Here is a 24,246-nt window from a genome sequence, read left to right on the forward strand (position 1 = left end):
GCCATGGGCTGGGAACCACAGCGGGGTTGGATCAAGGGTTGGACTTGATGATCTCAGAGGTCCCTTCCAACCCAGCTGATTCTATTCTATGATTCTGTGAAGAGCCAAGTCCTTGTGCCCATGCTGGGATCCGCTCTGGCTGAGTCCAGGCACAGTGGCCAAAGGTGGCAGCTCCTCACATCCACCCAGGAGCACGTGGCACTTGGCATTCCCTAGAGCCACTCTCCAGGACTCACCTCCCTCTCTGCCCTCCAGCATCAGCCTTTCTCTTTTCCACATCCCGTATCCGACTCGGAGAAACACGTGGGCGAGAAAGAAGGCGCTGGCCAGGAACATTCCCTGGGGAAGGCAAAGAGGAAGCTCCTCTCAACTGCATCTCTGGAACACTTTGGACATGAAGGATGTGCCAGCCCTCCTGTCCCAGCCCACTCCCCTTCCCTGAGGGCCGTGCTACTCCCTGGAGCTGCCCCACTGCTGCCTTGAGGCCCCATGGAGAAAAAGGGTGACCTGGTGGGACAGCTTTTAGGCTGGAGAGGGGATTCCCTGGAGCATGGAGGAGGGCAGTTCTGGGAGGGGATGTACCTGGAGTCGGCTGGTGCTCAGCACTCGTTGTTCCAGTGCTCTGCAGGGAAGCGTTCACAGGATGTGGCTTTGACTTCCCATCCACCTGCACAAAGCTGGAAAGAATGTGGAGACATCAGTTGGAATGGATGTAGCAGAGTCCATGGCAGCCCCTGGGAAGGAGCTGTTCCCAGCCATCCAGTTTTCCAAATGAGACACAGTAGGAGGAGTGGCAAAACATTTCCCTGGAGCCTCCATCCATCCTCTCAGGCAAGTCTGGGATACCCCTTGTCAGAGGTGCTTTCCAAGGGAAGCAAACACACATTGACTGGGAACATCCCAGGCTCTGGGACCTGAGAATATCCCGGGCTCTGCAGCCTCTTGGTTCTCAGTCTCACTCCAAGGAAAGGGAAGGAGATGTGGAGTTCTGCACTATGGCCTGTCAAGAGTATCACAGAAAGGTGGTTGATAGAAAGAGGACACGAGAAAGATGCTATAGCTCTGGTCCCACGGTAAGGGAAAACTATTGGAAGGTCACTGTATCTGTGAAACTGCAGACGTGACAGAAGAATAGAATAAAGCGGATGGGAAAGCAGAGCAAATAGCAAACAAGTAACTATAAGAGTATGAAACAAGTAACTATAAGAGTATGAAACAAAACAGCATTCACACAGCATTTGCGCAAATATGTTTTAGGTAATCAGAAGCCAATGATGAGCTTAGCTTTTGTATTATGTATGAGGCTAATTATTAAGCTTTTATAAACACAAAGCACGCAGCAATAAAGTTGGATAAGTATGGATCAATTCTGTGGTCGTGTGTGTCTTTATCCCGCCGTCTACAACAATGGCCCCCAACTGCATCTCCAGGGCAGTTCCCACACAGGTGGGAAGGCAAAACGGGCCTTCTTCCCAGGGAATCCACCTGGAGGTACTTCCCAAAGAAGCCAGAATGGCCCTGGGCTTTGCACAAAAGCATTCCCTGGGCAGAGTCCTTCCCACCCAACCTCAGGAGGAGACCAGCAGCAGCAGCACCCAGGGCAGCTCAGCAGGGAGGGGCTGGGACACTGCCCAGCCAGGAGGGAACACACCCCTGGAACAGGAAAAAAGGGACTCACTGTGGCAACACCAAGACACCTCCAGGAGGCAGCTGGGAACTGTCCTTTTCCATGTGGGCTACGAATGATTGCTTCAGGTTTGGTGACTGCAACAGGGACAGAGACATGGCAGGGATCCACGGGGTATTTACCCTGCTCAACAGCAGAAACCTCGCCTCAAACCCGACCACAGCTGCCTCTGTCACCCCAATCCCAACTGCCTCTTTGTCACCCCAACCCCAACTCCCTCTCAACCACCCCAACCCCAAATGTATCTCCTCAAGCCCAATCCCTGCTGCCTCTCTCTCACCCCAACCCCAACTGTCTCTCTGTCTCCTCAACCCCAAATACCTCTCCTCAAACCCAACCCCAGCTGCCTCTGTCACCCCAATCTCAGCTGTCTCTCCTCCATCCCAACCCTGACTACCTCTCCATCATCCCAATTCCGGCTCCCTCTCCACCATCACAACCGAACTGCCTTTCTGTCACCCCAACCCCAGCTGCCTTTACCCCACCCCACCCCCAACTCCCTCTCTGCCATCCCCAACCCCAATAGCCCCTCTACCATCCCAACCCCAGCTGCCTCTCCCCCACCCTCCTCCTCTGCCCCTGCATCGTGTCCACATCCACCAGCCTCCCCACCACCTTGGCCTTTTGGGACACCATCATCCTCCAGGCAGCTCATCCTCCAGGCAGGACCCTCTGGGGGCAGGAGGGCAGGCCCAGTCAGCAGGACCCCAGGAAACTGCCCAAGAGTTGGAAGGTGTAGCAGACCCACCTGGAGCAAACTGTCTGCCAGGTTCTCGGACTGAGCCACCTCCCGGGCCAGGTCCTCGAAGAACCTCATGGCCACGTGCCCCCCTCGGCACACCAGGACACCGATGTCCTTGAACACGAAGTCGAAGTTCTGCCTGCTGGACAAGGCCCACTCAAAGACCCTCATGGTGGCCTTGATGCACATCACGACGGTGGCCTTGGGCACGTGCAGGCGCAGGGCAACCTCAGCACAGACCAGCTCGTCGGCTTTGGAGAGCTCTGGGGAGAAACCACCCCACGGCAACATCACCCGCTCGGCCCTCACGGGATCACTCCAGAGCCACCAACCCTCCCACCACACGGACGAGGATCCAGCAGCAAATGTTGTGTCTCTGTGGGCCTGGGCAGTGACTCCCAGGAACACTTCCAAGAGAGCTGCCCAGCAGTACCAGCACCCCTTGAATTTAGCGTGCCCAGCTGTGTCCAGGGCTCATCTTACCAGGCACCAGACTGTTCCCATGAGGGAGCTTGTTCCCCACCAGGAATGGCTTGTCCAGGTCAAACTCGGGACTGTCAACCAAGAAACCTTCCAGTTTTCCCTGCCAGATGGGTTTTTTCATGACGTGGATGGTCCCCAGGCCCATCAGCCCGACCCTCTGGAATCAAAGGCAGGTGATAAGCAAGGCCAGGCACTTTTCAGAGAGCAGACAGGGGTAAAGGCTTGTGTGGACTCCACTGAGGGGGATCTGTGGCCTTTCCAGCCCTGCTGAGATGGAGCACTCAGGAAAGCCTTGTACCACAGAGGGTTCCTCGCTCCCTGCAGTGTGCAGGACACGCAGATCCTGGGAAGGCCCAAGGAGTGCCAAGAGTTGAGAACTGTCAGAGCACTGCCTGGACTCTCCCACTGGGTGTTCCTCCCTTCCAGCTGTGCTGGAAAAGACTCCAAAAAAAAGAAATCCAACATTCTCCTGCTAAAGTGCTGCTTGTCTGCTCTCTCCAACTGCCTGGGACACTTAAGCCGGATGAGCAAGGGCCAGGCAGGACAGGGAAGAGTCAAGAAACCCCCATGACCTGAGGGAGGACGAGGAAACCAACCCCACCTTCTTCAGCAGCAGGTCTTGGCGGCAGCACTCGGACACACAGTCCCAAATTTTAGTGATTACTGTTGGAAAAAGAGAAGGAAGGGCCACGTTGAGGTTATGAAGATCATCATTTCCCCTCGCCTTCCTAACCTCACATCCCCTTCTCCACAGGGACTCTTCCTGGGGAAAGTCACCAACACATTTATTACTGGTGACTGGAGTAGCTTCTCAATCAGTGTAGCCTCTAAAATCAAGAATGATCTAATGAAGGATATATAAAAGCAATGCAATTTTCTTTCCAATTCATCATTCCCCAAAACCCATATCTGTTCTTTCCTCATATTTGCTGATTTTCTAAAAAACATATTTTTTGTTAATTTTGCAGTAAAATCAAGGTCCACAGAAGGGCCCTGGTAATGAGTCACCTTTTCTGAACTTGCAGTGAAGAATTCTGCAGTTCAAACCCTGAAATTGGCACAGGTGGGACTGTTTGAGTGACTGTGGAAACACCAGATGGGAATACCAGGAGAAGACAGTCAGGAATGGCACATTTGGGCAACTGGGGAGCCAGACGCTGGAGAGCAGTGCCAGGAAAGGGCCCTGGGGGTCCTGGTGGGTGGCCAGTTGGCCCTGAGTCAGCAGTGGCCCTGGCAGCCAGGAGGGCCAACCCTGTCCTGGGGGCACCAGTGCCAGCATAGCCAGGCCAGGGAGGGGATTGTCCCTCTCTACTCTGCCCTGGGGCGGCCTCACCTCAACATTGGGGCAGTTTGGGGGGACACAGTGTCAGGAAGATATTGAGTCATTAAAGAGTGTCCAAAGGAGGCAACACAGATGGGGAAGGGCCTTGATTTGAAGCCGTGTGAGGACACTGAGGGCACTTGGTGTGTTCAGCTGGAGAAAGGAGACTGAGGGGAGACCTCACTGCAGTTCCAGCTTCCTGGGGAGGGGCAGAGGAGGGGAAGGCTCTGAGCTCTGCTCTGGGGGGACCAGGGACAGCACCCAGGGAATGGCTGGAGCTGTGGCAGGGCAGGCTCAGGTTGAATCTCAGGCAAAGGTTCTTCCCCCAGAGGCTGGTTGGGCACTACCCAGGCTCCCCAGGGCAGTGGGCACAGCCCCAAGGCTGCCAGAGCTCCAGGAGAGTTTGGCTGATCCTCTGGGGCACAGGGTGGGACTCTTGGGGATGGGTCTGGGCAGGGCCAGGAGTTGGACTGGATGATCCTTGTGGGTCTCTTCCAGCTCAGCATATTCTGTGATCCTGTGAAAAGCTGGGATTATCCCATGGCTCTTGGGCCTCAGGGGACCTCAAGGCCTCACCATCCTTGGAGAAATACACGAGGTCTGGGGACACTGCAAGGAGGGAGCCAGGAAATGGCTCTGTCTTGGCTGCAGCTCCTCGTGCTCGAACTACTCTCCTCCTCCTCTCCATCTCACCATGGTCCCAAACTGGGGCACCAGATCCTGGGAGCAGCTCCCCACAGTTGTTCCTAGTCCTGGTTCTAGGGAAGCGGGCATTGGGGTGTTGTCAAGTGAGGCAGAATGTCCCACTGTGACCTCAGTGTGTGGCTGTAGGGCCACATACACACCTGGCACCTGCGAGGCTTCACCCTACAAGGGGAAGGAGGCTGCACTTGTCCTTTTGAGGGGCTGCCTCCACAAATGTCCCTTTCCAAAGAGTCACCACCCAGCACTGCTGGCCCTCACCTGAGAAGCCCTGGACATGGCAACTTTCTTCCCAGACAAAGGAGTCTGAAAAACTTGTGGGGTGAAAAAAATCAAGTTGGGAAAAACCTCGCCCCAAATTGAAGTAATTTAAGCTTCAGGAGTCCTTGGTCCTAAGTGGCACTACCAGGGAATGTCTGGAATTATGGAATCATAAAATATCCTGAGCTGAAGGGATCCACAAGGATCCTCCAGTCCAACTCTTCTCCCAGCCCAGCAATCCCACCACGGAGCCCCCAAAGTCATAAGAAGGATGTTGGACTCAGTATTTATTTACAGGCAGTATAGGGGATGGGGGGGGACGACTCCAAAATCTCTCACCCCTCAAGCCAAAAAACCCCCAAAGAGGCCTCCCAAAACACCCTGGGTGGGGTGACCCCCTATTGGGGCAGGGTCCCCAAAACTGCAGCCCCTCCGAAACATTTGTTGTGCCCCTCCATGATTTTTGGGGTGCAAGGGTGGCCCCTTTTCAGACCTCCCCCCTCCCAGGCACTGGAAGTCAGTGCAGGCATTTTGGGAGTCTGCAGCAGTTTGGAGGAGCCCTGGGGTCTGGGGGGGTTGGAAACAATAGAACATTTAAATAATTGTAATTATTTAATTATTTATGTAATTATTAATTTGTTTATTTTAATTATTTAATTATTTATGTAATTATTAATTTGTTTATTTTAATTATTTAATTTTAATGGCTTTCGTTAATTTTTAATTGTTTTAATCAACCATAACCAACGTGTATCAGTTATGAGTAGCTGGTTATTTTTAAATTACTCTAGCACATTAGATTAAATTTCTCTTTAGCAAAGTTTTCATGAGCTACTTTTGCAGGAAGAGTTTGGGAAAATTACTGCAACTTAAGTTTTGATAACCTAACTTTGCTCATGTGCTTCAATGAACAAAGTCAGGGAGAGAAAGATGGATTGTTGAAACTGGAAATCTGGGATGCAGAACTTCTGGACCACAGGGACACTTTGCAGAAATAAGAAGATAAAGAAGAGACTAGGAAAGTCTCAGTGTTTGTGAGGGAAAGCCCCCACCAGAGGAAAAAGGTCCTAAAAAGACTAAAAAAATATGGACTAATTAACAAAAACAGCAAGAAATCAATAACCAATAGGGGATAATTATTATAATTAATGAAAGCACTTATAATCGTTATAATTAATATATAATAATTAATTATAGTTATTATAATTAATTAAATATAATTATGTAATTTAGAACCAAGGAACATGAATTTCTTTGTTTTCTAACAACGTATAAACAGGTGAACAAGTTTTGCATCGAGGTCAGTGGATTTTGTCAGTCACACAGACACCTCCTAGCCAAAATTGAATTGATTCCTGACTCACTGACACTAAAAAGACAAACTCAGAGGGTTTTATTTATTTATTGTGATGATTTTGGAGGATTTGGCAGTAGTGGGAGAATCTCCTCTGTGTCTTTGTGCTGTGCCCTTGCAATAAAGTTTTCTTACAAGAGAAAAAATAGTGGGGTTTTTTTAAACTACTACAAAAAATCACAGCAGAGCCCAGGCTGGGGGGAATGTTGATCTGGGATGCTGGGAAGGCTCCACAGGGATCAGGACAGGCTGGAGCAACGGGCCAAGGCCAATTCTTCACTCTGAGGAGCTGCCACGTTGGCTGGAGCAGGAATGTCTGGGGTGGCAGTTGCTCTGTGGTTTATCAGCTCCACGTTCCCAAGCCTGTGGTGATTCCAGCAGAGCCTGGATGTGGTGTCTCCACACCATTCCATGCTGTTCTGTTTCCCTTGGAACAGGCACATCAAGCTCCCAGTGCGATCAACATCCCAGGTTCCAGGCTATGCTGTTTGGGGAACTGTTGTGGAACAGATCCCTTACATGCCAACAGCATTCCAGCCTGGAGGCTTCCTTAGGATTACAACCCCTCATGGGAGACAGACATGGAACTTCAGTCTCAGTCATTTTCCCCCAGTAATTCTTCCACACTCGTGGAAAAGGGCCTGGGGTTGCTGGTTGGCAACAGCTGAGCAGAGAATCATGGATTCATGGAATGGTTTGAGTTGGAAGGGACATTAAGGCTCAGCTTGTTCCACCCACGGCAGGGACACCTTTGCTATCCCAGGTTGCTCCAACCCGGCCTTGGAAACTCCCCAGGGATGGGGCAGCCACAGCTTCTCTGGGAATTCCATCCCAGCCCCTCCCCATCCTCACAGGAAGGAATTTTTCCCAATATCCCACCTAACCAAGGACCTTTTGTAGAAACCAGAAGACAGGAAAAAGAATTAACAAAGAATTCAGTCCACGTGCTGGAAAGCCCCTTCTAGGAAAAAAGATACTAAAAATGTGGATTTAATTAGCACAGAAATTGAGAAATCAATAACCAATAGAAGTAAAATACTGGCTAATGAAAGAGAATGATGTAATTAAGAACCAATGAACATTAATTTCTTTTCTTTATAAAATTTATAGATTTGGCCTGGACAAGGAATTAGGGTTGAGGGAAGACACACTTCACCCCACCCCTCTTCCGTGTTTATGAGTTTATCTACAAATCCCAACCTCCAGTGTCTCTGGGATCACACAAACACATTTACAGGGGGTATGTGGAGAAAAAAAAACAACACTCTGGATTAATTTAGCTGGAAAATATCCCGGAAATCCCTAGGTCAGTCCATTTGGCAATTCTTCTCTTTGCAGTCTCTGTCATCCCATGGCACCAGGAGCCCCAGTCCTGCATCCAGGTGACACTGCATAACATTCTCAGGAGCCCCAGCGTGACACTGCACAGAATTCCCAGCTCAGGAGTCCCAGTCCTGCATCCAGGTGACTCTGCACAGACATTCCCAGCTCAGGAGCCCCATCCTGCATCCAGGTGACTCTGCACAGACATTCCCAGCTCAGAAGGTCTCAGAGCCAAGGCTCCTGCTCTCCTCCTGCAGCGGGGATGCCGTGGTGTCCCCCGGGGAGGCCACGTTCAGGTAGCCCAGCTCTGAGGGCTGGGAGGGGGACAGGCCCAGGGAGGAGTCCTGGCTTTCGGCCTCTCCCTCAGGCTTCATGTCCTGAGGGGCCTTCATGGCACCCAAGGGCTCTGGGAGATCCCGGGGTGGGAAGCTAGAAAGGAATTTGCACTGTTAAGTCATCCTTCACACACCCCAAAATCTTCTCCAAGAATCTCACATTCGTCACCCACCCCACAACCTTCTTCAAAGGATCTCACACCCCTCGCCCACCCCCAGAACCTCCTCCAAGGATCTCACATTCCCTCATCCACCCCACAACCTTCTCCTGGCTCCTCCTGCTCCTCCCAAGGTACCTGGCACGGGGAGGTGGCACCACCTTACTCTGGAGTTGGCGTTCGGAGACGTGAAGGGTCTTCGAGTCCTGGAAGAAGGAAGAGAGACTTTGAAAGGAGGAGGTGCAGGTCAGATCCTGAATTCCAACATATCCTGGTTTTCCAAGCCCTCCCCAGCTCCACTGAGAGTTCTCCCCAGACCCACAGAGGTGCCAGTCAGGGATTTCACCTTTGGGTCTTAACTTAAACTAAAAAAAAAACCCAAACCAAACCCCACCCAGCCTAGGAGAGCCCCAAACAGCCCTTTCCCCCTCATTTCCACCCCAACTGGGTTCCCTCCACATTAGAACATCCCAACAAACCTCCAAATCCACCTGGTTGGTTTGAAAAGTCTTTGATTTCTCCCTTTTTTCCCCCTTTCTCCCCCCAAAGCTCTTCCTCCAGCTCAGCTGAGTTGGGATCATCGCTCAGCTCGGCCTGAGGGTTTTGGGTGACAGAAGGAACATTCCCAACCCCTCTACCCAGGGTTGATCCTCCTAATTTTGGAGCCAACTCTACAACTGAGGTCTTTGAACAGCTCCAAAGGTACCAAGTGAGATTCCTGTCCCCGTGGAAAGGGATCCCGGGGCACAGCAGCTCAGGGAGTGCATGGAACCTTCAGCTTCCCACAAAGTTGGTGCAACCTCTCCCATGTTTGGGGCCCTTTCCATCCCATCCTGCTGGATCCAGCTCTTCTCCAGCCCCTCAGGGCTCAGCTCCTGCCGATCCCAGCCCTTCCAGGGTCTCACCTCTGTGTTGGGAGCAGGGCTGCTCCTGGGAATGCGCTGGGAGGGAGGCACGTGGCCGGAGAGCTGGAGCTTGTTCTCCTCCTCCAGGATCTTCCCTCTGAGTGTGGAAAAAGGCACAAGTTATTTTCCTTCTGGCCACGCTCTGTTTTCAAAGGGGAATTTCTCTTTTTGAACTCCAGACCCTCCTGCACAGTCTCCAGCTAAAGGTTGAGGATTTTGATGGGAAAATGGGCTAATTACAGCCCTAATTACAGCTGTTAGGGCTTTAATAATAAATTATTACACAATATTATTTTATTATTATTTTAGTAATGTGTCATGAATTAAAATAATTTATTTATATATTTATAATAATATCCTATTAAATAATATTTTATTTAGTTAAATATTATTAATAAATAAATTATAATATGAATTATCACATAAATTATTATTTAATAAATTATTATTAAATATTTATAATAATTTATTGGTAAATAATAAGTTATTTGTGTATTTCTTTATAAAAACATATTATTATATAATAAAATACCATTAGTGATATTATTTTATATAATTTATTCATCTATTTATAATAATATATTATTGAATAATATTTTGTTTATTTGAATATTATTATTAAATAAAATATTATATAAATTATTATTAAATTATTATTAAGTGAATTATTATTAAATAAATTATTATTACATAAATTATTATTAAATATATAATTTATTGTTAAATAATAAGTTGTTTATATATTTATTTATAAAAACATGTTATTATATAATAAAATATCATTATATAAAAATAAAACTGTAATAAAGGCTAAAATTTAATAAAGTTTAATTTAACAAAATGTAACAAAATTAAAGAAAAAAATTTAACAGCAAATTTAATAGCCACAGCACTAAGGGCTGGGGCACAATCCAGTTCCTCTGGAATTCCTAAGAGAAACAGGCCCAAATCTGGGGAAGAGGGAGGCTCCCAGAGGGAGGGATGGACATCAGGAGGGTCCTACCTGCTGGGCACGGGGGCAATCCCAGAGCGGAGGCTCCAAAGGGGCTCCTCCTGCTCTGAAATCTTCTGGAGCAGCCGCCGCCTCTCCTGGAGCAGCTTCTCGTTCTCAGCAGTGATCTGGGTGATCAGCACCTTCCCCTGAGGGGTGGGGAACAAGGAAAGAACAACCAGCACTTACACCTGGGTCCTCTCTGCCCCCTGCAAACCTCAGAACCCTCCCAAAGGGGTCACCACAAGGATATCAATTCCTGGAAACTTGGAGTCCCCATTCCTGGAAGAGTTCAAGGATCATGTGGATGTGGCACTTGGGGACATGGGTTGGGAGTGAACCCGTGGTGGAGGGTTGATGGCTGGACCTGATGAAGATCATTATCTTAAAGGTCTTCTCCAGCCATAAGGACTCTGGAATTTCATTCCCTGTCTTATGTAAAATACCCCAAAAAGAGGCTTTGGGGTCACTGCCCAGCAGAGGCAAAGGAAAGTGGAGCTCAGGCAGTGTCTGGAGGATTTGGCTTCCCCTGAGGGCAAACCTGAGCCAGGAATTTCCTGTGGGCTTTTTGTTCCTACGTCTTGGGGATGGTGCTCCTGGACTCTTCCAGGAGGAGCTGGTCCCTTCCTGCAAGGAGGGACTTTGGCCTGGAGTGACAGGACACAGGGAATGGCTTCCCACTGCCAGAGGGCAGGGTTAGATGGGATATTGGGAAGGAATTCCTGGCTGTGAGGGTGGGGAGGCCCTGGCACAGGTTGCCCAGAGAAGCTGTGGCTGCCCCTGGATCCCTGGAAGTGTCCAAGGTCAGGTTGGATGGGGCTTGGAGCAACCTGGGCTAGGGGAAGATGTCCCTGTCTGCGGGACTGGATGGTCTTTAACGTCTCTTCCAACCCAAGCCATTCCATGATTATTTTGGAAGGAAGGGATGCTCCTGCAGCTTCCCCTTACTGAAGAAGCCCTCGGTGTCTTCTCTCACCTTCTCCACTTGGAGCTTGGACTCGCTGAGCTCGTTTTCCAGCTGTTTGATCCTGCTGTCCCTCTGTTTCACCTCGTGGATGAACGTCTCCTTGGCCCTGCGCATCTTGTCCTTGTGCCGGAGCTGCAGCTCGTTGTATTTCCTGAGGAAGCAGAGACGACCCTCAGGCTGGGAAATGCTCCATGGCAGGAGATGTCCTGAGTTCCTTCAGGCTCCTCAAAGCCTGAACTGGGACTGTCAGCCCCTCCCCCAGCTCCTTCTGCCTGCACAGAACAGACTTTCTGGACTCTTTCACTGATCAGTTTGGGGGTTTTTTTTGTTGGAAATGTTACATTTTTAATTGTCAATCAAATGGAAATTGATTAAGGGAAAAGGACCCAAAGCATTCCCAAAATAATGTCAAAAAAAGAAAAGAATTTTCTACCATATAAGGGATAATTGGCCATGTTGGCTCAAAATTCATGCTCAAAAAGCTACTGGGCTTTAACATTAGAACAGAAGGGATGTGGGGAGAAAGGAGCAGCTCCAAGGAGGGTCTCTGCTGATACCAGACCCTGACCAGCAGCACCCACAGCCCTCCCAGGGGCCCCTCTGTTGCCTTCAGCTGCCAAGGAAAGGCTGGGAGAGCTGGGGTCTTAACCCAGAGAAAAGAAGGCTCCAGGGAGACCTGAGAGCCCCTTCCAGGGCCTAAAGGGGCTCCAGGAGAGCTGGAGAGGGACTGGGGACAAGGGATGGAGGGACAAGACACAGGGTATGGCCTCTCACTGCCAGAGGGCAGGGATAGATGGGATATTGGAAGGAGTTCTTGGCTGTGAGGGTCATGAGGCCCTGGCACAGGTTGCCCAGAGAAGCTGTGGCTGCCCCTGGATCCCTGGAAGTGTCCAAGGCCAGGTTGGACAGGGTTTGGAGCAACCTGGGCTAGTAGGAGGTGTCCCTGCCCATGGCAGGGGGTGGAATGAGATGATCTTTAAGGTCTATTCCCACCCAAACCCATACAGAATTCCACGACATCAGACACATGGTGTGTGACATCACAGCACACTGGGGTGATGGATTCAGGGGGATCTCCCAATGCCAAATCCCTGAACAGAAGACAGGAAAGGCCACACGACAGTCAAATCCACTGCCAGGCACAGGAAGAGCAATTCCTGGGGAGGATTTTGTGCCATCACCTCACATAGAGATCCTTCTGGTTCAGGAGCCGAACACCCTCCTCGTACAGGGCCTTGTTCTCCTCCTTCAGCAGGGACAGCTGCTCCGAGAGCTTCTGGTTCTCCTTCTGGCACTGCAGGTGCTGCAAAACAGCTCTGCTTTATTGTGTGTGGCTGCAGGAGCCCCTCTGCTCCCTTCCCCTCTGCAGCCTGGTCTGAAAAGCTTCTCTCTCCTCAATCCCAGTGGTTCCCACTAGAGATAATATCCATCCATCCATCCATTCATCCATCCATCCACTCACACATCCATCCACCCATCCATCCATCCACCCATCCATCCACCCATCCATCCATCCATCCACCCATCCATCCACCCATCCATCCATCCACCCATCCATCCATCCACCCATCCACCCATCCACCCATCCACCCATCCATCCATCCACCCATCCATCCATCCACCCATCCATCCACCCATCCACCCATCCACCCATCCATCCACCCATCCACCCATCCACCCATCCATCCATCCATCCACTCACACATCCATCCACTCACACATCCATCCATCCACCTATCAACCCATCCATCCATCCATCCATTCTGCCCTCCAGGCCTCCTCCCCCTAATGAGGGGCCATGGGAATTTCAGAGCAGAGGGAGGCAATGAATCCTCCCAGAAAATGGACTCTGCCCAAACTTCCCTGAAAAAACTCCATGCTCTGCAAGAAAAAGGGAAGGAAGAAACCATAAAGTCTTCCTGTGCCCTCAGAGCTTCATCCCAGGAAACCTACATGAGATGAAATCATGGAATGTCCTGAGTTGGAAGGGACCCACAGGGATCATCCAGTCCAGACCCTGGACAACTCCAACAGTCCCACCCTGTCCCCAAGAGTGTTGTCCAAACCCTCCTGGAGCTGTGGCAGCCTTGGTGCTGTGCCCACTGCCCTGGGGAGCCTGGGCAGTGCCAACCACCCTCTGGGGGAAGAACCTTTTCCTGAGATCCAACCTGACCGTGCCCTGGCACAGCTCCAGCTGTTCCCTGGATCCTGTCCCTGCTCACCAGAGCAGAGATAGCTGCCCCTTGTGAGGAACCTGAACACAAAAGGAGCTGAAGCCCCTCCATCAATCCCAGCTCCATGTTTTTACTGAACCTTTTCCTGCAGCTCCTGTTAAATCAGTGGGATCTGCAAGGGCTCAGCCCCTCAGCCCCTGTTCCAGCAGCTCCCAGGTGTACATTTACCCCCTGGAATGTTCCTGTTACCCCCAGGATGACAAGGAACCCCCACACAGCCCCTCACCTCTCCAGGGTCGAGTTTCCTCTCATCCTCCAGGGCATGCAGAGTCTTGGCCTGGAGCTCCACGTGCATCTTGGCCAGCGACGCCTCCGTCTCCCGGGAATGCCGGAGCTGCTGCCGCAGCTCCTCCACCTGCTGCTCCAGGAGCTTCCTGAGAACACGGGAGTGTGACAGTGAGACCCTGAGGTGCAGGTGACACCACCACGTGCCCCCAAGGCTGGGTGTCCCCTAAAAACCTCCCACTGCCCTGGGTCACAGGGAGGGAGAGAGGAATCAGTACGTGGGGAGAAAGGGATCAGCACATCCCGGTGTCCCCACCAACATCCCACTGAAACAGTTAATGGCTCACACATTGTAAGGTCACCAAAGGACTTCTGCAAACTGAAGAGAAGCAGCTGCTCACCCAGCAAAGCCCACCCCTCCCTGAATATCCTGCTGGGGAAGGACCTTCAGAGCATTTAAGTGGGTGCCAATGTCCAGCTATCCCAGGTGCAGATGCACACCTGGAGCTACAAACTGGATTTGGGAAGAGGCTAAGAAGAGGCAAATCCTGCAAGGTGGGATAATAATCATTCTTATCACGCCAATGTCCTCCCTCACATGATTACTCTGCTGTGAAAACCCCTCTGGGGAGCATTGAAAATTTGTGACGTGTCCACTGACGTGATCCATGGTAAAACTCCCCATGATCCATGGTAAAACTCCCTGAGGAAGTACAAGGCATTCCCACCTGAGCTGGAAGAGCACAATTATTTGTGAAATCTTTGACTTTTGGGGGGGGGCTTCCCAACCAACAGACCAACAGACATGGAAGCTGCAACTCCCAAGTTTCATCTCTGGATCCAGCAGGCAGTGACTACAAACAGCTTTCCACCTTTATCCTTTCTTTCTCTTCCCTGCCTTATGCATTTCCTTAAGTGTTATTTTTATGCTTTAAGGTTGCTATAGATGCTTTAATATTGCTGTATTATTATAGATAATAACACCAAAAACAGCAATACACCTGTTTACCTTTGAAACAAAATTGTTCTAAAATAAACCCTACATATATATATTTTATGTTTAAAAACACTGATTATTCAGTGTCCTTTCACTCTAATCCCCCCCAAGGGATTTATTAACCAGAATCTGGGTTACTCTCCCCTTCTGGGTTGTGACACCATGTCCCAGTGACATGAAAAAGAGTGGATAATGCACTGGGATCATCATCCCAGCTCCACAGGAAGGGGCTGTTGGCATCACTGCGCTGGCAGGAGAGGCCAAGGGCCTTCTGAGGCAGCTGAAGCCTCCAACAATTTTTTAAATCTCCAAGAGGGAATCCCTGGAGCTCTGCCAGGGATGTGGCAGATCCAAAGGGGAGGTCAAGCCAGTGTTTTGGGATTCCCTTATCCCCCCAGGAGCTGCAGTTCCCATGGACTGGCAGGACAGCTCAAGTACCTCTTCAGCTGCCCCTCGTGGAGCTCCCGCTGCACTCGAGCTTCGTTCTCCCGGGCCTCCTTCAGCTCCTCCTCCAGCAGCTTCTTGTCAGAAACACGGGCCTCTGCCAGCAGGAGCTGGTGCTGGGAATCCTTCAGCTTCTGCTGGAGCTTGGAAATCTTGGAGGAAAATGGACACGGACTAAATTTCTGAATGTATAAACCGGTGCCTGCACCAGGTCGCTTTGATCCCTCCATGTCTGGGACTTGGGAATGAAAGCTTTCCTTGTTTTGAGTCAAAGTTCATGGAAAGCAAAACTTCTGGAATGGCCAAGTAGATTTTGGATCTTGGATCAGAGAGTGTGTCGTGAATTGGCAACAATTTGTTTGGGATCCAATTTGATCCTGTAAACTTCAAAACTGACTCCAGAGATTCCTGCAGGAGCACAGCAGAATCAGTGCCATGGGAAACACAAGGTTTTGGAAATTTCCAACCAGCAAACAGCAGGAAATCTGCTTGGCAAGAACAGGATTGAGGCTCCCTGTGCCTGCCAGTCCCAGTCCCAGCATTTCAGAGATACTGAGCCATCACACTTGGCTTCTGTTCCCTTCTCACTAACAACCAACTTTCTTTCTACAATATTTATCTGAGTGATCCCAAAATGGACTTTGGGAACCAATTCCCGAGCTGCTCCTGCCAAACACACCCCTCCTGTTCCCCAGCTCACATTCACCTTTTTCTGGGCTTCTCCTGCCCTGGATTTTTCCTGGGCCAGCCTGTCCCTCAGGCTGCTGTGGAGTTTGTCAGCCTGGGAGCACTTGGAGAGCTTCTGCTCCAGCTCCCTGACCTTCTGCTGGCTCCTCTCCCACTGTGCTGACAGGGATGAGCAGGTTTCTGTGGAGTCTGAGAGTTTGGCCCGGGCCTGTTTCAGCTCAGCTTTGACCTGAGTTTGCAAAGAAGAAATGGAGTTTGTACTTCAGCAAAGATCAGCTGGAATGGCTTGGGTAGGAAAGGGGACTGGGAGCAAAAGAGGGATCAGGGAGGAAGTGCAGCAGGTTTTATTTGGAGGCAGGGAAATTTCTCATGGAATTCCAGAGGGGTTTCAGTTGGAAGGGACCTTAAAGCTCAACCTCATTCCATGGGCAGGGACACCTTCCACCAGCCCAGGTTGCTCCAAGCCCTGTCCAACCCAGCCTTGGACACTTCCAGGGATCCAGGGGCAGCCACAACTTCTCTGGGCAGCCTGTGCCAGGGCCTCACCACTCTCCCAGCCAAGAATTCCTCCCCAATATCCCATCTAACCCTGCCCTCTGGCAGTGGGAAGCCATTCCCCTTGTCCTCCATCCCTTGTCCCCAGTCCCTCTCCAACTCTGCTGGAGCCCCTTTAGACACTGGAAGGGGCTCTCAGCTCTCCCTGGAGCCTTCTCTTCTCTGGGTTAACTCCCCCCGGGCTCTCCCAGCCTGTTTCCACAGCAGAGGGGCCATAATTCCCGTGGAGCTGAGAGGCCCAGCTCTGTTCCTACCTTGGTGCACTCCTGCTGGAGCAGCAGGTTCTGTTTCTGGAGCTCTGCATTCTTCTCCCTCTCGTACCTCAGCTCCCTCTCGGCGGAGCTGCACAAGTTCTGCACCCGCCGCAGGTCCTGGCGCAGCTGCTGCAGCTTCTCCTCCTGCTGCTGGAACTTCTCCTCAGACAGACCCTGGGGGAACAGCACAACACCACGGGTCACAGGGACAGCAGCTCCAGGGAAGGATAAAGGCTGTGAGTAAGGAAGGTATTTAAGCAGGAAGATGGGCAAAGCCTGGCCTTCCTCTGCCCCCACACAGTGGCCCTGGAAGGGTTTAGAAGCCGTGTGGATGTGGCACTGGAGGATGTGGTTTGTGGTGGACATGGCAGTGCTGGGTTATGATCTCAGAGGGCTTTTCCAAGCTCAGTGATTCCACTGTTCTGTCCATCCCCTCAGAGAAGCCAACATGACTCCTGAGGTCGAGGGAGAACATGTGAAAACCCGGATGAGGGAACAAACACCTGTTAAAATGACCTTTTCCAACCAAAGAAAGCCACCAGGTTACTCTGAAGTCTTGTGTCAGAATCTCACTGAGGCAACCAAGCAGGATCAGCACATCCAGCCCAGCTCCAAGAGGGAACAGGAACATGGGGACTCCTGGCAGTGGTGCAGGAACACACTGTGACAGCCCCGACACCCTGAGGTGTCACCGATGGTCTGGGGTAGCTTTTGGAGCTCCTTGGACCACCCACCTTCCTGCAAGGGTCTGGCACACAGACCAAAAGCTCTGCTTGGGTTGTACCAAAGCCCTTCTTCCCAGCATCTCTTCCAGCCACATCTGGATCTGAATTCCCGCTGTGCATCCTCTCCCTCTGCTCTTGGGACTAGAGGGAATCCACTGAAGGCCAAGCTTCCCTTCTTAAATACATCCCCAGGTAACTCCCCAAGCTGGGAAAGGTCTTGATCCAGCACTGTGGGGTCTGGCAGTGGCAGCTGTCCTCGAGATCCATGAAGTTCTGTGGGGTTTTTTCCCCCTCATCTACTTCTATCAGGATCCTTTCCAGCATTCCCTTGTGTCCTGCTCTGCTCCATCTGTAGGGATTCGCTGCTTCTTGGATCCAGCACAACTCCAGTCCTCTCCTTTCCACTCCCACTCCAGCCCACAGGTCACCCAGTCCTCTCTTCCCATCCAAACCCTCGCACAGAATCCTTTTCCTCCTCAGCCTCCCCACCCTGGGTTCCCCCATCATTCCCACCCCTCCTGGCAGGGATTCCTGCTCCTGCCTTTCTCTTCCAGCTCACAAGGTAAGAAAGGGGAACAAATACCATTTAAATCCCTTATTTTCTGCCATGTGCACTGACTTTATCCAAGTTCCCACCACACAAGGAAACGAAGCCATCACTAATTTCCAAGGGTTGGACTGTCTTCCAGCCCGCTTTAATTAGGTTTTCCCACCCAATTAGTGACCAAAATCAGGGTGCAGATGGCAAAGCTGCCCATACCTGTTTAAGGCTCCCATCTAAACTGCCTGCTGAGCTCTGCCATGGCAGGAACCTGCTCTCCCTTTGCTCCAATCCTGGGCTCATCCTCCAGGTCTCTCCGGTGTCTCCCTGTTCCCGGCCGCTCCTGATGTTGTGCTTGAGCTGGGAAATCTCTTCCAGCAACATCCTTTTCTCTTCATTGCTCTCTTTGAGCTGCTTTTCCAGCTCTTCCTTCTTCTTGTTGCTCTCTAGTAATTCAGAGCTTGAAGGGGAAATAGTAAAGGAGAGAGATGACTCCACATATCCCAGGGAAAACACCCGTAAAAGGGAAAAGTTTGGGATGTGAGAGTCCAGCGAAGGCTCAAGCACCTCGGGAGGCTCCAAAGGGGATTTAATCCTGTGTGCAGCAGTTCTGGGCAAAGGTCAGTCTCCCTGGGACACTGTCCCACAAAACCACGTGTGTCCAGAGGCTCAGCCCTCCCTGGGAGGAGGTCACAGACTGGCCAAGGGAACCCTGCATGGGGTGGGAGCTGCTCCGTGCTCCAAAGACACAGGGAAGCACTGAAAGGAGGGGCTCAGGTCTCCCAGTCCCTGTCTGACTCACCTTCATCCAAACTGCCTCCATTATCTCCATCCAAACTCAAAGTGGGGGCTGCCCCATCCCTGGAAGTGTCCAAGGCCAAGTTGGACAGGTCTTGGAGCAGCCTGGGATAGTGGAAGGTGTCTCTGCCCAAGGTCTGGGTGATCTTAAAGGTCCCTTCCATCCCAAACCATTCCAGGATTCCCTGTGCCAGTTTAGATGGGATATTACGGATAGATTCTTCCCTGGGAGGGTAGGGTGAGACTGAAGTGGGTTTCCCAGAGAATTTATGGATTTCCCATCCTTGGAAGTGTCCAAGGTCAGGTTGGATGGGGCTTGGAGCAACCTGGGATAATGGATGGGGGTGGAATGAGATGAGCTTTAACGTCCCTTCCAACCCAAACCATTCCATGATTCCATGGCCTACATGTTCAGGCACTGGCACAGGCTGGAATCAGTGCTGGAATCACCATCCCTGGGAGTGTTCAGTGACTGTGTGGATGTGGCCCTTGGGGACCTGGGTTACTGGTGGCCCTGGCAGAGCTGGGGGAATGGTTGGACTCGCTGATCTCGCTGACTGTAACCACCCTGGACCTAATCCAAGCTTTTCCTTACTACTCAAAAACGTGTCACCTGGTGACACCTACTCTCCAAGGACACCGGAATTCCAAGGACTCCCAAAATCCACAGCAGCATGAGGACCACCACTGCTGGCAGCCGTTGGCCCTGAGGAGCCCAAACCCATGACTGGAGCTTTTTTGGGACCCCCTTCATCCAAATATTTGGACTAAGTCCAAGTATTTGGACCCTCTTACTCCAAACACCACCTGACTCCAAGGGAAAAATCCTCTTTCCTAAGGACAGCTCTCGTTTAATCTGCTCAGAACCTGTAATAGCTGCAGAGGAAAGGTTTGCTCCTGGCTGATCCTGATGTCATTGAGGGAGTTCCCCAAAATCAGACACTGATCCCATAAGGACACGAAGCTGCTGGGCCTGTTCTCTCCAGGACAGGGAGTCAGAAAAGACTCAGAAATTAAGTCAGCAAAGACAAGGAGCAGAAAATACAACAGGCCTTGGGAAGGTTTACCAGAGCAGCTCTTGTTCCTCCCTCAGGCTTTTGATCTGTTCTTCCAAAAACACAACTTTAGCCATCTGTTCCTCATAGGTCTTTGCATCTCCATGGGGATCTTCCTGTGTCTGCTCCACCCTGTGACTCTGTTCATCTTGTAGGATTTCAGAGGCCTGTAAGGTCAGAAAACACCAGGACTTGGATTTCCTTTGCTCTGATGGAAATCTTTTGAGCCAGTGCAAGGCAATCTGGGGGCTCCAGCAAGACACAGCTTGTGATTCTGTGGTTAAATTATCCCAGGTCCTGGAGTCCTTCCTCCTGCAGGGGCAGTAGCTGTGTGTGAACCACCACCAAGTCATGGTTCTTTATTTGATTTCATCCCACTGCGGCCCATCTGCAGCTCCCAGGGATTTACAGCATGTGCCAAATCTCTTGACAAAACCAACAGATCTTGGGAAAGGTGTGGATTCAGCTGGATCCCAGAGAGATCCCCTGTCCAGACTACCCAAAATCCTCTCCAGGGGAGGCTGCTCTCCACCCCCAACATCACCCAACGCTGGAACACCAGACAAAACTGCCCCCAAACCTGAGACTGGAAGAGAAGACAACAAGAAAATAAAATGGGCAGGAAAGCAGGAACGTGTCAGGATACAGGAATTCCCAGGCTGGATCAGAACCTGAACCTGCCTGGACTAATATCTCCAGTGGTGAACCTAAACCCTTCAGACACAATCACTGTTTTCCCCACTAAACACCAGCAACAACGTTGATTCCTAAACATTTTTAACCAATAGCTCTTCCTGAGCACTGGAAGTTCAATTCTAGGTGGTCTTATCTTCACCAGGATGAATAAAGAGAAAATAAAAGGGGCAAAAGAGCAGGAACATGTCAGGATACAGGAATTCCCAGGCTGGATCAGAACCTGAACCTGCCTGGACTAATATCTCCAGTGGTGAACCTAAACCCTTCAGACACTGTTCTCCCCACTAAACACCAGCAAAAACATTGATTCCTACAGGTTTTTCACCAGTAGCTCTTCCTGAGCACTGGAAGTTTGATTTCAGGTGGTCTTGTCTCCACCAGGATGAATCCACTCAGATCTGAGCCCCAGCAGCTCCTGTCTGCTCCAGGCCCCAGGACAACCAGGACTTCTTTCCATGTCTCACCTCTGGGTCTAACAAAGCACTGTCCTTGTGCTTCTCATGGGACACATCCACGAGATCCCTGCTGGCTGATGTTCTCTGGAGACCAGGGGAGGTGTTACTGTGGCTTGGAAGCTCCAACTGGGAGTCAGGAAACCCCTGGAGAGGAAACAGCAGGAGTCAGTGGATGAACACACCCCGAAGGACAAGCTCAGGAAAAGTTTTCTCCTCTCAAATGTCCAAAACCCTCGTGAAAACAAGATAATTCCAGCTGAGAGAAGCCAATGATTTCATGCCAAGCTCATTTCCAGCACTGTTGGGAAACAATTCATCCCAATCCAGCTGCTCCATCCAAAGGGAATGAGCCCATGTGGGAAGCCAGAAATGCCAGCAAAAAGGGTCTCTGTGCTAAAGGCTGTTCCAGTCTAACACAGGGGATCATGGGATCATTTCACCCCATGATCCCTTGGGTGGAAAACAGTCCCTCCTTTGGCAAAGCCACCAGCAGCTGGTGGTTGAATTCCAATCAGATTTCCAGGGATGGATGATTTTGATCCAATGGTCCATGAGTAGGTTGAACTATTGGGATGCAAGGATTAAAAAAGGACTCTTCCCATTTCCCCCAGCATCCCCCACATCACTCAGTTCCTTTCCAGCCCTCTCCTCACCCACTCTCCCACCAGGTTTGTATCCAGAGCTTTGCAGGCCTGATTTCCACCCCAGCTCGCAGTGGGGAGTTGTTGGAGCAGGACAAAGCCCTGGCCTGTAGATGCCACTGTTCCTCCAGCAACTCCTGTGTCTCTGGAGTTGTGCCAACAGCTCAGGAATTCCATGGTTTTTGACTTGCATTCAAGGAGGTGACTGGACTCAGAGCTGATTTAAGGCCTCTCAGAGCTAAAATGTGGGATTTATCCTGGATGGAACCCCCCCTTTTCCAGTTTCCCTCAGGTCTGCCTGATCCAGGCTGTGGATCTGCAGCTCTTCTGGATTTTTAGCCTAATTTCCAGCCCTTGTCCAGCCCTTGGGCAGTTTTGCTGGCACCACAAACTCTCTCCTCTGTGGCCCAGCTGGAAGCCAAGAGCTCCAGCAACATTTCCGGCAGGGAGAATACCCCAGGAGTGGATTTAGCAATTAAAGTGGCTCAAGCAAAATGTGCTGAGGTCCCTGGGGAACATCCCAGGAGCGCTGGGATCCCAGCAGGATGTTCATGTCACCTCCTGTGCCTCTGGGGTGTTCTGACTCCTGCAATAACCACTTGAGTCTGAAAATTCCCACTCTGCCCCCCAGAGAATTTAGGGTTTGGCTGCAAAGTTGGAATTACTGGTTTGGGATTAGATCCACTGAAGTGAAAAACAAATGATGGAGTTAGAGACAGTACCATGAAAACAGATGGATTGAAAACCCTCTGCCAAAGGTTTCAAACTGGAAAAAAGCACCAAGTCAAATCATGTGCCTGGGGGGGAACTGCTGGATTTTATGGAGCATCCAAAGGGAACTGGCTTGTTCAGGGAGTCCCACATACCTGGCTGCCCAGGACCCCCTTCTCAGCCTTCAGATTCTCTCTCAGCAGCTCAAGCTCAGATATAAGTTGCCTCCTCCTCTCCCTCTGCTCTCCCAGATGATTTCCCAACTTGTCTATGGTTTCCTGACAGCTTTCCAACATCTGGAATAAGAAACATTAGGAGTCTCTTCTCCAGCATCCTTTATTCTACCCAAAGAAAAACAAATTGCAGGAAATGTGTCTTCTAGGAAACAGAGAAAGGAGAAAAAAAAGGCTCTCAAAAATTTCCAGGGGGATTCCTGCATCTCATACCCAGGGCTGGCAGGACCTCTCCAAAGGCCTGGAGCCTCTACTGACCAAGATACCTTGGGAAGGTCCTCTCCCACTTGTAAGCAGCTCTGTCTAGCTGAAACATCAGGAAGATCCAGTCGTTGGGAACAAATGGACCTGCTGGGAAGCAGCTTTAAATGTACCTACAGACCCCTTGGTTTCACTGAACCCTACACAAGAACTGAGAACCTTCACCCTCACAACAAACTCCTCAGCTTGCAGAGCTGAAGGCCAGGCCAGCTCCTAAGGGAGATGACTTTTCATGAAGATCACTTTGGCACGTTGGCTCCTTTCTTCCAAAAACATCCCTCTGCCTCCAGGAGCTGAGGGACTCCAAATTCCCAGGAGATGCTGATAAAGAGCATCCCCTGGAGAGAGTCACTTGAGATGCTCATTCAAGATGTTCCCTAAGTCATCCCAAAACAAAACAGTTGATTTCCCAAGGGAAAGCTCTCACCTCCTGCATCTCCTGCGCTCCAGACGCCGCCTGCTCCTTCCTGTCCGTCTCACTTCTGTTCTTCTGCACCTCAAGCAACTCTGTTTCTAAACTGGTGATCTGAACATGGACAAACCACGAGTTAAAACCAAGCCAGGACTCACAGTTAAATGCAGAATTCCTGCTCCTTGTGCTGCCATTCCAGGATAAGCCCCACGTTTGGAAGGAAGGAGCAGGAGGGGCTGTGCACAGGCATCAGCCCTCAGTTCTCATCCTGCTGCTTCCAAGGGGGAAGGAGCCACCCAAGGCCAAGTCAGAAAGAGAAGGAATTGCTCCACAACCCAGGCTCCTGGTGAAAATTCCAAGTTCTCACAGGTTGTGGTGCTCTCCCGACATGGAGACCTCGGGACACCTTGGAAGAAGGTCACCCTCCTTCCCAGTGCTGTGGCAGTGCCCTGTGCCTGTGACACTCCAGCTCTGGAGCTGTGGGCTCACAGGCTCAGCCAGGAGTTTTATTTAATATATATTTATGTACATTATTATGTACATTATTATATACATATATATTTAATATATAGGGTTCTTTAATACCTTGAGATGGCATTAAGAGAATGAGCCACGGGCTTGTTCCCAAGTGGTACCTTTATTAATTTAGGGGAGAAAATAAGGGCACTTGGCAAAGGTTTAAAAAGCTAGAAAAATGTTCTACTACAATACCAACTCAGCACATATTAATCCACAACACTTAAGTCAAGATCCAATCAATCCACAACACTTAAGATTTAATCCCTCCAGCTCCAAGCCACATAAAGTATTAAGAAAGGAGCAAAGAAGGAGAAGCAGAGGGAGAAAGAAGAAAGGAGGGGGAAGAGGGAGAGGCAGCTTATAGAGCTGGGATCCTTTGGAAGACCAGTTCTTACATGTCCAGAAGCAGGGCCACGTGGCAAACACCTACCTTTGGTTTTATCTGCTCTGGTCTTTGGTTTTATCTGCTCCAGGGGGGTCTCTGACCCACCAGCCACTCTGGGGTTCTAGGCCAGGGTGAGGGGTGGTGTCCTCACTGTCCCAGTCTGAGCTGGGTCAGGGGCTGCAGGAGCTG

The 24,246-nt window shown here is 50.7% G+C and overlaps 2 protein-coding genes across 7 annotated transcripts in view; both read right to left on the minus strand.

Annotated features, from left to right (window-relative positions):
- Positions 1-5,024, minus strand: part of LOC113954193 (coiled-coil domain-containing protein 81-like) — a 7,759-nt gene extending 2,735 nt beyond the window's left edge. The window contains exons 1-7 of one of the 2 annotated variants that reach the window (XM_027658214.1): positions 4,810-5,024; positions 3,514-3,575; positions 2,913-3,069; positions 2,436-2,692; positions 1,679-1,764; positions 583-677; positions 237-339 (exon numbers count right to left, since the gene is read on the minus strand). In XM_027658214.1, coding sequence (XP_027514015.1) covers positions 237-339; positions 583-677; positions 1,679-1,764; positions 2,436-2,692; positions 2,913-3,069; positions 3,514-3,575; positions 4,810-4,921 — 872 coding nt within the window. In that variant the 5' untranslated portion in view covers positions 4,922-5,024. The remainder of the gene's footprint in view (positions 1-236; positions 340-582; positions 678-1,678; positions 1,765-2,435; positions 2,693-2,912; positions 3,070-3,513; positions 3,576-4,809) is intronic. The other variant, XM_027658215.1, reaches the window with a different exon arrangement.
- A 1,680-nt stretch (positions 5,025-6,704) lies between these two features.
- The window catches only part of CCDC30 (coiled-coil domain containing 30), a 41,001-nt gene continuing 23,459 nt past the window's right edge, over positions 6,705-24,246 (minus strand). For 2 of the 5 annotated variants that reach the window (XM_027658209.1, XM_027658212.1), the window contains exons 10-24: positions 23,169-23,267; positions 22,403-22,543; positions 20,905-21,039; positions 19,757-19,911; positions 18,111-18,351; positions 16,626-16,799; positions 15,836-16,045; positions 15,124-15,281; positions 13,690-13,837; positions 12,411-12,532; positions 11,239-11,380; positions 10,275-10,411; positions 9,272-9,368; positions 8,505-8,572; positions 6,705-8,302 (exon numbers count right to left, since the gene is read on the minus strand). In XM_027658209.1, coding sequence (XP_027514010.1) covers positions 8,089-8,302; positions 8,505-8,572; positions 9,272-9,368; positions 10,275-10,411; positions 11,239-11,380; positions 12,411-12,532; positions 13,690-13,837; positions 15,124-15,281; positions 15,836-16,045; positions 16,626-16,799; positions 18,111-18,351; positions 19,757-19,911; positions 20,905-21,039; positions 22,403-22,543; positions 23,169-23,267 — 2,241 coding nt within the window. In that variant the 3' untranslated portion in view covers positions 6,705-8,088. Of the gene's footprint in view, positions 8,303-8,504; positions 8,592-9,271; positions 9,369-10,274; positions 10,412-11,238; positions 11,381-12,410; positions 12,533-13,689; positions 13,838-15,123; positions 15,282-15,835; positions 16,046-16,625; positions 16,800-18,110; positions 18,352-19,756; positions 19,912-20,904; positions 21,040-22,402; positions 22,544-23,168; positions 23,268-24,246 lie in introns of all 5 variants that reach the window. The other 3 variants (XM_027658210.1, XM_027658213.1, XM_027658211.1) reach the window with 3 other exon arrangements.

The sequence above is a fragment of the Corapipo altera genome, unplaced genomic scaffold (genome assembly GCF_003945725.1).
Source record: "Corapipo altera isolate COAL_440 unplaced genomic scaffold, ASM394572v1 301, whole genome shotgun sequence".
In the NCBI taxonomy this organism is placed as follows: Eukaryota; Metazoa; Chordata; class Aves; order Passeriformes; family Pipridae; genus Corapipo; species Corapipo altera.